The sequence below is a fragment of the Cupressus sempervirens genome, chromosome 3 (genome assembly GCF_028749045.1).
Source record: "Cupressus sempervirens isolate cs-2001-9-10 chromosome 3, ASM2874904v1, whole genome shotgun sequence".
Lineage (NCBI taxonomy): Eukaryota > Viridiplantae > Streptophyta > Pinopsida > Cupressales > Cupressaceae > Cupressus > Cupressus sempervirens.
In genome coordinates this window covers 373,752,944-373,769,648 of record NC_143120.1, presented here as the reverse complement: position 1 = coordinate 373,769,648, position 16,705 = coordinate 373,752,944, and the positions used below count along the sequence as shown (strand labels likewise).

Below are 16,705 nucleotides of genomic sequence, written 5' to 3'. Positions count from 1 at the left end.
TAAAGCTTATTCACATAGAATAGATTACGACCGGACTCAGAGCCAAATCGGTACACTTTAAGCTAGCCTTTGAGTTGGTGTTGGTTATCAGTATCACCGTTTTCAGCTATTAGATAGAAGTGTAGTTAGAGATTTCATCTTGCCCATTACTTGCTCCATGGGTAAGTGGATTCTTTCTTGAAAGCCAAGAGGAAAGAATATTGGTAACACCCCTTTACAAAATCTCTCGACTTATTTCTTACTTTTGAGTTGATCCAAGGAATGATGAGAAGGGGGAGCCTTCTCTTTAAGGTAGGAGAGACTTTGTCTCACACGCTATGGCTGGTCATCCTATTCTGCGATTGGATTTTACCCAAAACTGTCGGTTGCAAAATATTCACCCAACAAGTCAAGCACCCATAATCGTTGGGGTTCACCATGAACATTGTTCTACCTTTGGGGATTTGACTCAGTAGCACTAGTAAAGGAATTCGCACACCTAGAGCCAAAATGCTTTTCTAATTCAATCATTCTCAATTTTTCTATTTTCTTTTTCTTTTCCTTGCTTTCTTCTTTTCTTTTGATTTTTTTTTCTTTTCAATATTTTATTTTGGTTTACAAGTAGTGAAGCTTGTAGAGGGCTTCAAAAAACCATAGTAGTTTTGAATCAGGTGTACGATTTTTACTAATTCCAACTTCACTTTAAGAACTCCCAAGAGACTCGAAAAAATTAAGTGTGAATAAAATGTTGTAATCGAAAGATTGAATTACTCAAAAACACAACTATGACAAAATCCAAATTTAGGACAAACCATTTTCGAAAGATTTCCAAGAAATGAACCAAACAAATCTACTCGGAAAAATACCAGCACTGTACGATACCTCACCCCTTTCTCACAAATTCGGACCCCTCAAACTAAACTAACCACAACACACACCTAAACTCTAGCAAATTAAACAACTAAAGAAAACAACTACTTGGGTCAAAGACTCAAGGTGGACCTACAAACTGACTCCCTAAAACAAACTAAGCTAAAGCAATTGATTGAGCCCCTCAAATAAATCTCAAGTCAAGCGACTAGAGGAAAATTAATCTTTAGGCTCAACAAAGCAACTAAACTAAATACAAGCATAAGGGAAACCTACTATAGCCCTCTTGAACCAAGTGGCTCAAGAGAAACCTACTCTATCTATGTACAAGACTCTAAAGCAATGTTACCGTGAGACTCATCTCCCCCCCTTCCAAATGCGTCTTGGAGATGGAGATGTGTCTTTGAGACTTTTCACGTCTATGGAGTCTTCAAAAATGGCTAGAGACTTCATGGTGAATCCTTCGAAGAATCCAAATCTCCAATTCCAAAATATGAAGTCTAAAGCCCATCTCCTAATTAAAAAGAAATTTAAAATACAACATTAAATCATTTTATGATTTTGACCCTGATTTTTATTTAAAATACAATATTAAGTCATTTTGTGATTTTGACCCTCATCTATGACGTTGACCAAGGTAGAAGAAGCAATTGAACCAAATGGCCTTAATGATTGCCTCCATTTGTACTACAACCAGAGGAACTTGAGTTGGAGAGTGATGATTTCTGGACAGCATCATAGCTGAAGACCTTGAGATGGATGATTACAGATTTGTGGAATAGATGATAATAAATAGATTTCTGATTTTTGTTTAAAATTCTGAGTTTTTTGTTTGAGTATCATCGATTTAGCATCAAGCTATAAAGTTTTGAATTTCAAATTTTAATATTGATGATAATCTGAGCATTTATTAATCTCATGTGACAACGATCAGATATGATATTATAAATTAGATATCACTATGAGATATGCAATGTGAGCTTTGAACAATTTGACTCGATATTAATATAACATTACTATTTAGTATTAGTCTTTGACTCTTTAAACTTTTAATGTTCAATGTTCATACTTATAACTTTCCATTGTTCTTGTTTTCAAAGCACTATGTTATGAATCTATGTTATTTCTTAGAAATTGTTTAATTATTTTAAAGATTGTTGTCTCCAAGTACACCCCCCCCCCCATCTCCTTTTAAAAAAAAAAGTTGTACTACTACTGATACTAGTACCGTTACCAAAGATCTCCAAGTCTCCCCATCTCCAAGTAACCTTGCTCTAAAGGGATGACACTAGAAAACTTCATATACATGCTTGACTAAATATGGTTTCTCAAACTATTCAGGAGCAACAAGGCTTGTGTGATGGTTCTCAATTTGGCAAACTTATCCTTATGCTCTCAATAAAATTTCACTACCTCATTTTCAAACTCAAAAAATTAATCATGTAAGATCAATATAATTGAGATTATTTATGAGGGTCATGATCAATCCAAATGCAAGCTTACTTCCCTAGATTACCTAATCAAAATAAAAGCTTTCCAAATTAAGACCAGGGAAAGAAATAACCAAGTGTGCTCTGAATAAAAATTCTTGTTCAAGCCTTTGTTGATCATTCACAACTTCTAGGGGGCGAACATGGTGATAAATTCTTCCACTAACATTAGCATCAAACTCATGAGTAATCAAGACAAGATCAATATTTAAATTAAGGCCTTGGAATACCACTCTTGGAGGCTTGTCCTTGTATTAGATGAACCGTGCATCCTTGCGAGCCTCCTAGAGTGCACCCTCAAGACTTAAGGATTCTTTGATGATTTATCCCTCAAATATCTTTTCAAGTTATTCAAATGGAATATCTAGTTGTAGCACCAACCCAAAGTACTTTTCATTTTTATCCTCCATGGGAGTAACTCATTCACCTCTCATTCTATGATTCCCAATTGATTTTTCCTTAGGAATATCTTGCACTTCTTTATATGAAATTCCATCATGCCAAGTATCCTCAAAACTAATAGGAGGATCATCAAACATTTCCCTGTATTGATCATCGAATGGTATTTCAAGTGATAATGTCTCTAAAGGTCGAAGTTGATAGTGAAGCATGCCACTTGCAACAACTTGTCTATCTTGAAATGTCTTTGGCAATGATTCCCTTTGTATTCTTTCATGAGATCATTCAATAACTGCCCCCCCACACAGACAATGGAATATGGTGGTGATGACATCCTGTATTGCCTTGTTGAATTGTTCTTCACATTGGAATTCATTTGTGATAACTTGTAATTCTTTGTTCAACTCGTCCATTTGGCGACCTTCTCCTCCAAAAATGTTTCAAGTTTCTCGAAATTCATCCTCAAGAATCTCACACTGTAGCAAACTTCAGCAAGGATTTCTTCTTCTTCTTCAAATTTGTGATGGTTTTTGCAGTTCTTCAAGTGTTTCTAAATGTCTCTTTTCTTGTTCATTCTCTTCCTCGTAGGAATCTTATTGCCTCTTGGGTTTCCTTCTCAAATACCTTCTCCTTGTGATATAATCAAGGATCCCAAAATCACCGCGATTCAGGCGATTTTTCCCGACTCAATGACTCAAACCGCCAATTTTTTCTCATGAATCGCCAAAAAATCACCGAGTTAGGCGAGTTTGGGAACTTTTCGCCTAAATTGCCGAGTTATGTGCTTCATGACTCTGGCTAAATTTTATATTTTCTTTTGTTAAATTTTGTTTTTGTTGTTTTTTTTTTTTTTTTTGTATCTCAATTATGAGTTATGATTATTTTTAATGTTTGATCAGTAGATATTGGTGTTTTGGAAACACATCAGATATATAGTTACAAATAAATTTGAGAATACCTTGACCAAACATACCATGAACTCTAACATTCTTAGAAGATAATTAGATCCTCCTTAACCTCTTTCAATCATATGCAACATTCAACACCTTTCATTAGATCAGATATATCATATATCATATTATCAAAGCAATAAACATTACAATCATTAATTTTCAATGAATTCTTGCTCTAGGGCTTAGTATATCTCCTCAAATATAAAGCCACTTAAGATGAGATCAAAAGCAATGGAGAGATAATTCAATACACTAACAAAATCCAAAGAATTAAAATTTTCTAATGATTAGAAGTAAAGGTATCAAGTTATTTGTATTCAAAGTTACAATGTTACTATTTACACTTTACTATTACACATATGTGTTTCATGGAACATTTGATGTCATTGGTTTCATGGACTTTACATACATTTATGATTTGACAACATTTATAATTCTATATATCTATGTCATATGATTCTATGTTTTCTATTTCCTGCAACTACAATTTACATTTTACGTATGTTATGGATTTATCATTTATGTTCCTTGCTTATGTATGTTAGCTTCTATTTGATGATGTTATAGTGTGTTTAAGTTATATTCAATAACGGGTGCATAAAACAAGTTATACATCATTAAAATCTCCAAATCTCAAGGGTTTTTTTTCACTTTGTTGATTCATAGTTGAGTCATAGTTCGATTCACGATCGAGTAGGCCTTGCTGATTCCGAGTTTTAATTCTTTGGATATAATACATGAAAGTTTGTCTTCCTCTTGAATGTCTTTGTCATTATGCTCAAACATGCTACCTAGCAACAAATTGTTCTCCTTGGATGGTGATGTTGCATGCCCTTCATTTGATTCCAAATTGAGCACTAAATAGACCCTTGTTTTCCTCCTTCGTCGATTTTTCATACAACACTATTTGTAACTTGACTAATTTGATGATATCTTGGCAAGGTGGACAAGTAGATTTTGAAAGAAATAGGTCATATACACTATACCAACAATGATTGCAACTATTTCCTCCATGTCTATTTCTTGGTTCTTTATGAATCTTCTCTTTAAACATTAGGGACTTTGATTTTGCTTTTAGAAGAACCGCTAGTTTATACAATACTATTAAAGAAACTATTTGTTGGGATCCCAACTCCACCCTCAAAAGAAATACCAAGCAATGCATCTCCTCATGCTTAGTAGGTGTCATGTATTCTACATTGTCCTGATGCTACAAGTTGAGATAATCCTAGTGGATGTAATTGTTTCTTCAAATCGAACCATATTAAAAAAAACATCAACATGCATGTCCATTGAGAGACTTTTTTTCTTAATTTTCTGATTTTTCATTTTTTATGGATTTTTTAGACTTCTCATTTTTCTTACAGGCATTGGCATTGGCCTTTTATAGGTGCTCAATTACAATGAAGGGTCAAGATCAATTCAAGATCAAAGGCAAGGATTAATCCCTACAAACTCTAATTAGGGCTACCACCCTATTAATCAATTATATGCAGACACCCCTCAATGGGCCAATAAGAAAATTAAATTATTTTTGAGTGTAAAAACCACTTTTTCTGGGTCTTAACTAACAACTAGCATATCAAAGAAATATAGTTGCTACTTCATATTCATAGGAAGACAGTTAAACAATTATTTTCATGTAAATGAGATTAATGGCTACAATCAATTAAACAAAAATTTCATAACTAACAATGGATAGCATCATCAATAAATGTAAATATAGAATTTGAGTTTTTCATACCCTAAATTCTGAAACCGGAATCTACCTAGGGCAACATCTACAAAACCCAAGTTAATCCACATATACCACTTAGGGCACAAATAGTTATACCACTATCGAAATGTCAATTACCATTTAGGGCATCAAATGCCACTGCATCATAATGACAAATACCATCTAGGGAATCAAACACCACTATATCATCCTTTTTCTTTCCTATGGCTAAATATGGCAATAACATATATTTTAAAGATATGTTCATTTTCATTTTTCACAAAAGGACAGTTATAATATCCATCAAGTAGGCCTATCTCAAGCATACAGATATAATTCATGTCCAATTGGAAGATCAACTGATCTAACCGGTTACCGTTTATATTGACGAGAAAAGTTGACTCCATTGAAGGATATAACTAATTCAATGATATAAATCAATCTAACATATCTTCAACTTGTAATTTCAAAATATCATAAAAGTAAAATACATGTTACCAATATATGTTTGAATGCATAACTTATCTTTGTCTTGTGCAAGACTTGGCATCTGGTGGAGAGGGGAAGCATTGTCAGGGGCTCAACCTCTCAACCATGGACCCTTAAATATCCCCACACAATCTCATCCAAGAAAGGCCCTCCCTACCTGGAAATAGACATGAGACACCTTGTCCAACCACTGAGCATTCTGGCATTTAGAGCATCAACCCACTGCTTGACTAGACAACATGAATTTGTACAAAGAATTTCCATGAGCTAACTTAGTTACTAATTTGAGTATTATTACTGATTATATTTTCTTTCATTGCAAGATTGTTCCCGCTTTCTCCTTTCATCTTGACCATGTCAGTCCTCATGGATAAATTCTAGGGAGTTTTCTTATATGATATCTACTTCATAGAAAACTTATGCATTTCCATCTTTCATGCCAGTTCCAGCCTATGGCATTATAAAAGAGTAAAGCCCTTATTCTAATCATTACTTTTACATGTAGAGCAGCTCCCCATCTCACTGATATATATATATATATATATATATATATATATATCTATGCTCCACGGGGACGCGTCCCCTGCCTCTGTACCCTAGTACCCGTACCGGGTACGAAACGGGGACGCGGGTACGGATTTTGGACGTACCCTGCGACGTCCCTTTTTGAGGGGAAAGGGGACGGTCCCCGAAACGCAAAAAAAAATTTCGTAGGAAACTTGGGTACGGATTTCCGTACCGGGGACGGCGTTCCCGTCCCTCGCCCGTACCCTTTTGCCCACGCCGTCCCCTATTTTCCAGCCGGCCATGGGTGAGTTAAAAAGTTAAAAAAAATGGTTTTTTTAAAAAAAAATTTAATCTTTTCTATTCCGCCTAGGGCCCACATGGATGTTAAGTTGTTAACCCTAATGTGTCTTCTTAAATAGTTAAAGTTGGAGCTCATTGCTCATTTGGAGTTGTTTGCAAGTTGGGAAGAGGAAGAGGAAAACATTGAACATTCAACAACAACAAAAGAGGAGTGTGTTTTGGAGGTGGAAGAGAAAGTTTTGCCTTCATTTCTACTTCATTCTAGGTATGTTTTTTATTTTCTTTTTGTTTGATTCAAACTTCATTGTTGTTTGTTGTCATTTTTCATTTTTTTCAATGACATAAAGAGGGCATGTTAATGGAACATTGAAATATTTTTTTTTTCTATAACTTGCAGCAGTATACTATAAATCATTGTAAAATCCAAAGGCAAAAACATGAGCAGCAGTGAGAGTGAGGGAAGTAGTGATAGCATGGAAGTTGCCATGCAAGAAACTCAAGTGTCACAATTACAAAGACCAAGAAAAAGACCTAGGGCAGCCATTGATGAGCCTAATGTAGATGTCCCTATGCCTAATCCATTTGAGTGCCCTTCCAAAGCCTTAAAACAATATGCCAAAGGCCCATTCAACCCTAAGAAACCTCTCCTACAATTTGCCACAAAAGTAGACAAGAATAAGAAGAAAAATTCGGGGGGTAGTAGGGAATGGGAGTGTCATTTATGTAAGAAGCATTATTTTGGGAGCTACACAAGAGTGTATTGCCATCTTTTATGGATAGGTGGGCAAGGGGTGAAAGGTTGCAAAAAAATTACGGAGGAAGAAAAACTTGAGGCCAATAGGTTGTATGTGGAGGGGGAGTTATTGAAATCCGGGGGTCCTATGAGTAGCACACCCACACCCTCATTGACTCCCACTAGCACTGTTAGTAAAGGGAAGGGAAAGGCCAAGACTAAGAGAGATACCAATGTGGCTGATTTATTTAACATACAAGCAAAAGATAGAGCTGAAGAGTCCATTGGCAGATTTCTTGTTGCTCATGGCATACCATACCATGTTTCTCGTTCCTCATTCTATAAACAAATGTGCAAAGATATTTATGCTGCTGGTCCCTCATTTGTACCACCAGGAGAGACTAAATTACGCACCACTATCCTTGACAAAGAGTACTCAAAAGTAAACATTTTGATGGAGGATATGAGGCAAACATGGATGAGTGATGGATGTTCTATTATCATGGATGGTTGGACCGATATCAAACATCGGCCACTCATCAATCTTATTGTCACTAGTACAGCAGGGGCCTATTTTCTTAGAGCCATTGATTGTTCGGGAAAAAAGAAGGATGCATCCTTCCAATTTCAGATTTTGAAGGATGCTATAGAAGAAGTAGGGACTTCAAATGTTGTGCAAGTAGTCACTGATTCAGCCCGTGTGTGTAAATCAGCTGGATTGATAATAGAGAGCACCTATAGACACATTTTTTGGACCCCATGTTGTGTACATGCATTGAATAACACCTTGAAGGACTTTGGGAAAATTGATTGGATAAAGACTATGGTGTTTGAGGCTAGAGACGTGCAAATGTTTATTTGCAATCATCACACATCTCTTGCATTATTTAGGACATTTTCCAAAAAAGAATTCCTCAAGCCTGTGGAGACTCGATATGCTAGCTACTTCATTTTGTTGGAGAGGATGCTTGAGGTCCAAGAGGCCTTACAATCCATGGTGGTCAATGCAGAGTGGAATAGATGGCATGAATCAAGCACCCCAGATGGAAGACTTGTCAAACGAAGAATCCTAGATGAACATTGGTGGACCACAATGAGGTAAGAAACTTAAGAATTGGTGGATATCATAATTGTTATTATTGCTGATTTAATAAAAAAAAAAAATTGATTTAAGCACTTGCTGATTTTTTTAACATATTATGTTTCTCACTTGCAATTTTCTTTCATTTGCAGATACATTTGCTCCTTCATTGACCCTATTGTGCAGGTCATTAGATATGCTGATACTGACTCTCCTAGCCTTGGAGAGATTTATGAGACTTTTGATAGCATGCTTGGGCAGATCAAGCAAGCTGTTAAAGATAAGGAACCTACTTTGGAGTTCTACGAGGAGCATCTTAAGCCCATTGTAATGAAAAGGTGGAACACTATGAACAACCCACTTCATATGGCAGCCTATGCAGTCAATCCAAAATGGTATGCACCAAGGCCTGGGAGAGTGCTTCCATCTAATGATGAGGAGGTGAGTTTAATTTATTAAAGAATTCTGATTTTATAATACATTTTTAAATATTTTATTTTATTTGTAAAGTTTATAAACTCTAAGTTCTCACTTCTTAATTTTTGTTTGTTCAATATAGGTGAAGGACGGCTTCTTCAAGGCCCTTTCAAAAATGTATAGTGCAGAGGATGCTGCAAAAATTCGAGGGCAATGGCTTGACTTTGCCAATCTTCGTGGTCCAACATTTGGTAGACCAGAGGCGAGGACTGATAGAGCTACATTAGCTCAAAAGGACCCGATTGGATGGTGGACATGGCATGGTAGAGATGCACCTGAGCTGAAAGCCCTTGCCACCCGTCTTCTCTCACAGGTTGCGAGTTCCTCTGCTGCAGAGAGGAATTGGTCTACATATAGCTTCATTCAATCGGTCAAGAGGAACAACCTTACCTCTAGACGATCAGAGAAGCTTGTGGCTGTTCATAGTGTATTGCGACTACAGGAGCGACAGAGTCTTGAGTATCGACAGACTCCAGCACTACGTTGGGATGTTAATCCTGAGGATGCATTGCAGATTGATGAGGATAACACACCCCCAGGGCTGCTTGGAGTTCCATTGGATGAGGACCCTCTGCCTACCCCTGCCAGTGATTCAGAGGATGAGATTGATGATGATCTTGATTTAGATAGAGATTTAGATTCCTAGAGGACAGCCATATATTTGGCTTTCTGCTTTTCAGATACTCAGATACATTATTGCTTTTGATTATTATGGAGTTGGACATCTCATTTACACTTCTAGTATTTACTTTCATTGTGTCATTTTGATTTTCATTTCATGCATGATGATGATAGATTGATACTTGGAGCCTTTGGGCATTTTTGCTAATTGTATGCGATATTCGGATATATCATCATATCATATTCTCATTTTGATTCTAATCTTAATAGTTTTCAATTTCCATGTATTCTATGGTGAATGGTTTATCAATGTTATGATTTATCATTGTTATGGTATGCATATCAGAAATATATCTCTAAAGAAGTCTAATTCTCCATATATAAAAAATTTAAAATTCCCTATATTTTATAGCCGTCCCCTGAGGTCCCGTCCCCTAAATTTTGGCTTCGACCCGTACCCGTACCGGAAACACGTTCCCGTCCCCTAAAACGTCCCCGTCCCGGAAACTCCGTGGAGCATATATATATATATCTATATATATATATATATATATATATATATATATATATATATATATATATATATATATATATATATATATATATATATATATATATATATATATATATATATATATATATATCCTTTTATAGTTCGGTACTCATGACAGAAAATAAAACATATGTGCTTTTGAATTTAAGTATCATCACTTGAATAGTCTCTTGACGATCAAATAATTACTTTTTTGTAACAAAGTTATAATTGAAAAGGAATACTTCACAGTAACACCAATCAATTCTGGCTTTCAAGGAAAAATAAGCAAGGTCTTGTTCCTAGTGGCAAGGCGTCAATGTTTAGTTTCCACATGATAAACATGATCAATAGTATGTGATTGTAATTCATGACCTAATTATGGAGACGTGATTCAAATAGTATAATTGGTATCAGTGTCAGAAAAAAAGCCACCCACTTTTACAAAGAGACTATCAATTTTGACCAAAGATTAATACATGGGATTTCCTCATAAGCTAGGCAATATCAAGCATTCCCTAGTTACAAAAACACCACAATACTTAATTATGAGCAGCGAGGGATATAGCATGAACAAGATAAAATATTCATATTAATGTCCAACAAGAGACCAACAACGGTCTAGGGGACTGAAAGATACAACAGTGCACAAAAGAATAAACCAGCAAGAGCGCCAAATAGCCTCCGGCAAAAAAACACTAAACAAGAAAGAAAGAGAAAGGGAAAAAACAAGAAGAGAGAGAAGGATCATCAATCCTTTCTCAGTACAAACAAATCCCGCACAGAGGGATAAGGCCCAAGACAAGCAAGGGTCGGAGCCCAGCTCCATCTCTATCTCTGTGTAGCAATTGGGATAGGGTGTCATTGCTTGAGGAACCCACGCCAAGGTTTGACCAATCTAGTGTCTCTGGAGATGGGTGTATGCAGTCATTTGATGCCCTTGGAAGTGGGCATGGATGGAAAGAAGTCAGTGGTGAGCTGATCCAAGGTCTGGCTTTGAGGGAACAAGAGTTGTAAAGTGTGGTCTCTGAGTTGGGAGGTCTCCCGGAGGTAGAGCGCTAAACACTGCTAGTCAGAGTAACTGAAAAAGGTCGAGAGGGATCTACAATCTTTGAATAGGCAGTGGAATCTGCCTCTGATCTAATAGTAGATGGGGCACTTGAAGACAAAGTGGGTCTCAGTCTCCGTCTCGGATATAGTGCAAAGGCGGTACACACATTCCTCTCTTGTCAGGTGGTGATCAGTCTAGCAACGAAGTCAGTGGGATCCAACTGAAGAAGAGATTTTTGTAGTAGCAAATTTTGAAAGCTAGCCCCCACCCCCTTGAGAGGGCATGAGAACAATATAGAAAAAATGCATTTATAAGGAGGCGAGCAAGATAAGCAAGGGAACGCCCGCATGCCTACTCGGTTATGGAAGAAGGACTGAGGTGGTGGAGAGTTACGCAAAGCCAACGCTCAAAGAAATTGAAGCCACCAATTCAAATATTTGACTTATTATCTTCCAAGTAATAAGCCCGATGAAAGAAGAAAGAATATTAATAATAATAATAATTGCTCATCCTCCTAATGTTTTAATGTATAGGCACCATGTTATCTACATCTACCTCTATTTGCATGTACACCTGTACATATACATGTGTCAATTTCAATCGTATATTTCTCATGTATACGTTCTTAATTTGATTTCTGCATATATACATATACATGTATGTACAAGTATCGGTATCTAGGTGTCACGGTGTCGATATATTAAGACATGCCTAACACACTAGGAGGCTCCACAAGTATCTCAAATAATAAAAGTAACAACTTGTTCTCACTTTAATATATGCTTAGTGTTTTGCTTTATTGTTATATGTTAGATAATAATTGGTTAGCTCATGGTCGTCCAACGTACACTCTTGCTTGCCTGGTCATTTACCCTCACTCACAGTGATTCAGGACTTGTACCTATTTGCCCAATAATAGGTGGTGCCCTCGTGCCCAATTCTTTTCTAACAATGCTTTCCCCCCCTTCGATGTGCTCCTGCATGGAAAGGAAATTTTCCATGATTATATCATATTCCTCAATATAATAACAATTTACTATAACTAGTTATTATTCATAAACCATCATAACGGCTAACCACCATTCTACTTCCCATGATGAATAACCAACTTTCTAACATTTCAAGATAACAATATAATAGCATAATAACGATTAACTAACATGTCATCTTCATATGAAATTATAACGACTAACCATCTTTCCATTTCACGTGATCATAACAAATCTTAACGGTCAATTGACTTCACGTGAAACCTCAACGGCTATATGAACATTTTTAATTGGGTCAAAATTTGGGATGCAACAAAGAACCACTGGGAAAATGGTACACTTGGCATAATATGATTGAATGGGCTTGTAATTGAGATTTTCTGATTAGAGAACACAACTAGGTGTCACCTTGTCATCCTTATCTTGTAGGCATGATCAATATTTTAGTGAAGAGAAAATATCTCTTGATACTCAACATTACTAAGCCTTCGAATTTGATGGTATATTCCCAAATTGCCTCATCTTTCTAAATCTTCTTCATCTTCTTTCTAAAATCTTCTAATTGCTAACTTGAAGCACTTGCATCTTGAACTTGTAAACGTGGCTTGAATTCAATAACCTTGACTTGAAACTTCTCATCTGAAAGTCTTCAAGCTTAAACTTTCCTTTCTACATCTTGGAGTTCTTGAGTCTGATCTTATTAGACTAATATCTCCTAAGTTATTCTATTTCTATTTTATTGGTCACTTGTAGATATTGCAAATATCCTATATAATAGATTCTTCCTATTATTTGTCTATTTCATTTAGAAACATCTCAATTGTAAACTCTATAAGAACAATTCATTCATTGTTAATTGATCATCCAATATTCTACCGAATATCTGTCTAATATGGCATCAGAGCAGGATATTTTAATTCTTTGGAAAAAAATCTCTTTAGTTTCTAAAAGAAATTCCTTTGGAAAAATATTTTAGAGAAATTTTTTTTCAAAAACTCGTGGGTGTGTTCGAACTTCTAAGAAAGTTTTTTCCTACCCACATTTGTTCTCTACAACCCATTTATGTTTTTTAGGCCTTCGTTATTCTTTCTTCTGGGATTCTTTGTCACAATTGCAACATATTTTAGGTTTTCACTTATTGTTTTTTCTGAAAAAATGACAGCAGCTTCAACTCCATTGTCTATGGCTCTCACGATCTCTATTTGTGGTCATGTTTTCCGCGACGACGTCCAATTATGTGACCTTTTTTCTGCAACTCATGACAGGCCACTTTTCAGTGTTTCATGGCCTTTCTACGCATCTAGGGCATGCAAGGCTCCTTTCTTTATCTGTCTTATAGATCTTGCAACTTGGATGTTTGAGGTTGAGCTTGTTTGGAGTCTTGAGAATCTCTTTGCCACCTAACTTCTCCCTTAAACTACTCACATTGCGAAACAAGAAAGAAAAGGCATTAAACTTCAAGAAAGCAAAGAAAAGGAAATCTGAAAGTCCTCATGAAACAATTGTATTAACATCAAAGAGTCAATATGAAACTCCTTAACCTCAAGAACAGACCTTTTTCTTTTGCAAATTTTCAGCTCCAACTGTTTTTTGATAAAATCATCTTGTTATCACAATCTGAAATGAAATATCACGAAAAATCTGGACTCTAAATGGTCTTGGCAATACATGGCATCCCCAGATTTTCGTTCTCTTTTCACCGTTCAGATTTCATTCTTCAAAAGAGACTTCTGTCCTTAAATTACCCCTATATCGACCCCTTGTGATGCTCAGATTGATGAGATTGTTGCCTCAACAAAGGAGATACCTTGCTGCCCAAATGCAGAGGTAAAAATAGCTTTGGTTTGATCTTCAAATGGACTGATATCATCCTCTTCGTATAGGCATTGAATAGGTTTGGAGGCACTTATCTCAAGGCTGGCCGTCTTTGGCTATAATTGGCCAATAAAATGTCTTATTGAATATCTGTTTCCCCAATAAGGCCGACTTGTCAAAAGAATTAATGATATTTAAATATTTTCTTTCATTCCAATCATGGTCACTGCCTTGTTAATCTCAAACCAAGCCTCATAAAAGACATGGAGATTCGGAGTGTGGGAGGATAAAATCATCATGGAAGGGCAGAATCCACCCTCCATAGAAGAATTTTCTTTCTCAATTTAGAATGTCCATCACTTCTTAACACTTAAGCATCAAAGACCTTATCCATCATCACCATCTGCAAGGCGGGACCTTTATGCAATAGGAGCTGGGTGGAATTGAGGCAGGTAGGAGGATTTTGTTGTTGAGTTGGGCGGAGGTCAAAGAAAAGAGAGTATACAATCTTCTTAGGGTGGTAGAACCCTCCAGCCTTTGAGGATTTTTCTGAAACCACTTCATTGACGACCACCATCCTTATCATTTTGGCTTGGCCAACTACTTTATTACCTCATGTTAATGGTCTATCTTGCATTTTAGAAGAAACTGTGTCATGTTTGGGACCCCACACTCAAGGCAAAAATTAGCCCACCAAGAGGAATTCACATTCTTTACCTTACATCCATCTTGACCTCAGAAAACTCAATCAAATCTTTATAGTTTCTTGTTCTCCAGATCAGGTTACCATCCAATTGGACTTAATTTGAATCCAAGGCCCTAATGCTATATTTTCTTTGCTTAGGAGGGGAGGCAAGTTTTAAAGTATGAGATAAATTCTAGATTCCTCAAGGCTGGGCAAATTCAACCCTGCCTTGGGGAATTTTCCTTAGACTTACTCTTCGTCAGCTCATATTATCATCTAAACCTTGCCCCATCATTGCATTGCTCATCTTGTTTGACCACCTTGCAAATTAGAAAGGGATGCTTCATGTTTTAGGGCCACTAAACACAAGACAGAAATTTATAGGCCAAGAGGAATCTGCACTCATCATGTTATATCAAACTTCATTTCGCAGACTTAGCCTAGCTTCCATTGTTGCCAAATTGAGTTTATCCAAATCTAAGGCTTGAACTTTGCCTCATCTCCGTCACATAGGAGCAGATCTTGGACCAAGAGAAGAATCCTTTCTCTTTTATTCTTGAGAGCTTCAAACTAGCCTAAAAACTCCACTGATTTCACCCTAATATCATCGAATTCAATCTTATGCCATCAAGGTGTGAAAAAGCCCATAGCTTGATGGGGTGGGAATCAAGGTGCCAAGAGGACAAAATTCCTAGGTAGGGGGCAGATTCCACCACTACCCAAGGGTTCCACATTTTCAATTCAATCAAACATCACTCTTTTCCCCTTTGTCCTCATCGGCTAACTTCTAACTTCACTCCTATCACTCCAGCTTACATCATTTCATCACCCAAAGGCTGAATTGCACAAATTTTAAACGGAGAAAATCGTGGGAGGCAGGCAAATTCCACCTTGCCTCCAAGATTCTGCCCTATGCTCTTGATGCCAAAAATTAGTCATTTTTGGTTTCCTCTACACTCTCTAAAGCACATCAAAATGGGTTTGGAAGGTGTTGAAGTTGATTCCTAGCTACGTGTGGTTTGTCTAAAGTTGATGCCAATCTTTTCTCATCAAACTCGATTTCACCTCCCACTAAGGATTGAAAATTTGAAATTATTGCTATCTAAGACCCTAAAAACTGTATACTCCTACTAAAGAAAAAAGAGGGGGGCCCTATTTTCATGGGGGCAATGGTGTGAAAACCTAACAACAAAGCCATACACCCAAAGCTTCTGTGAGCCCTAATGCATTGACAATTAATTCTAGCCCAATTTTTTTCTGTCGTGTTCAACCTACGTACCATCATTACATAACTTAGTTTCCTGAATAAAGATCAAGTCAAATGAGAATTGATGAACTCTTCAATTGCTTTTTGTCTAAGTATGTTATTTAACCCCCTCCAATTCCATTAAAGAATAATCATTTCTAGAAAGGAGAGAAAAGGGAATCAATGTCTTCATAGAGCTAGACTCCACTAATATCAAACCATTTAGCTTCACCTTCTAATATTTTTTCCTTCCCACCTTTGGAGGCTGCTCTAGGGCACCTTTCATAAGATCTTTCTAGTGGATTCCTAAAACAAGGGGAGTTCCTTTTATTACCATCTTGAGACTTTCCCTATATTGGTCCCAAAGTAGCTGAGGCCTTGCCCATCTTTCATTTTGTTATGTCTCCAAATCACCTGAAGCCCCCAATAGGATGTTTGTTTCCATTTGCACCACTAAACCATCCTCCTAGGATCCTAATTGAACAAAAATGCCCCTTTCAACATTTGGATCTCCGTTCTCTAGAAGATCTTGTCCAATGTAGAAGTTTGTAATAGCCCCATCAAACTGATCTAAATCCTCTAGAACATCAAACCTATTAACAATATCATCAGATTGCTTACTACTAAAAGTACTCTTTATACCTCTTTGCTTGTTATAGATCCTAACTGGAATAAAGCCCTCCTTATTGTCCACCATAACAGACTTCCACTTGTCATATGCGGTAGTTGACCAAGTTGTTCCAGTGTTAGATGCTCCCATAAGGTTTGATT

General features: G+C 36.6%; 2 protein-coding genes across 3 annotated transcripts in view; one reads left to right on the top strand and one right to left on the bottom strand.

Annotated features, from left to right (window-relative positions):
• QPT (quinolinate phoshoribosyltransferase) overlaps positions 1-16,705 on the bottom strand; it is a 202,779-nt gene that overhangs the window by 37,825 nt on the left and 148,249 nt on the right. The window lies entirely within an intron of this gene.
• Positions 6,460-9,736, top strand: LOC149566547 (uncharacterized). The gene is made up of 4 exons (XM_089819849.1): positions 6,460-6,969; positions 7,102-8,535; positions 8,671-8,959; positions 9,078-9,736. The coding sequence occupies exons 2-4, from the start codon at positions 7,142-7,144 to the stop codon at positions 9,639-9,641; spliced, it is 2,247 nt and encodes a 748-aa protein (XP_089675975.1). The 5' UTR covers positions 6,460-6,969; positions 7,102-7,141; the 3' UTR covers positions 9,642-9,736.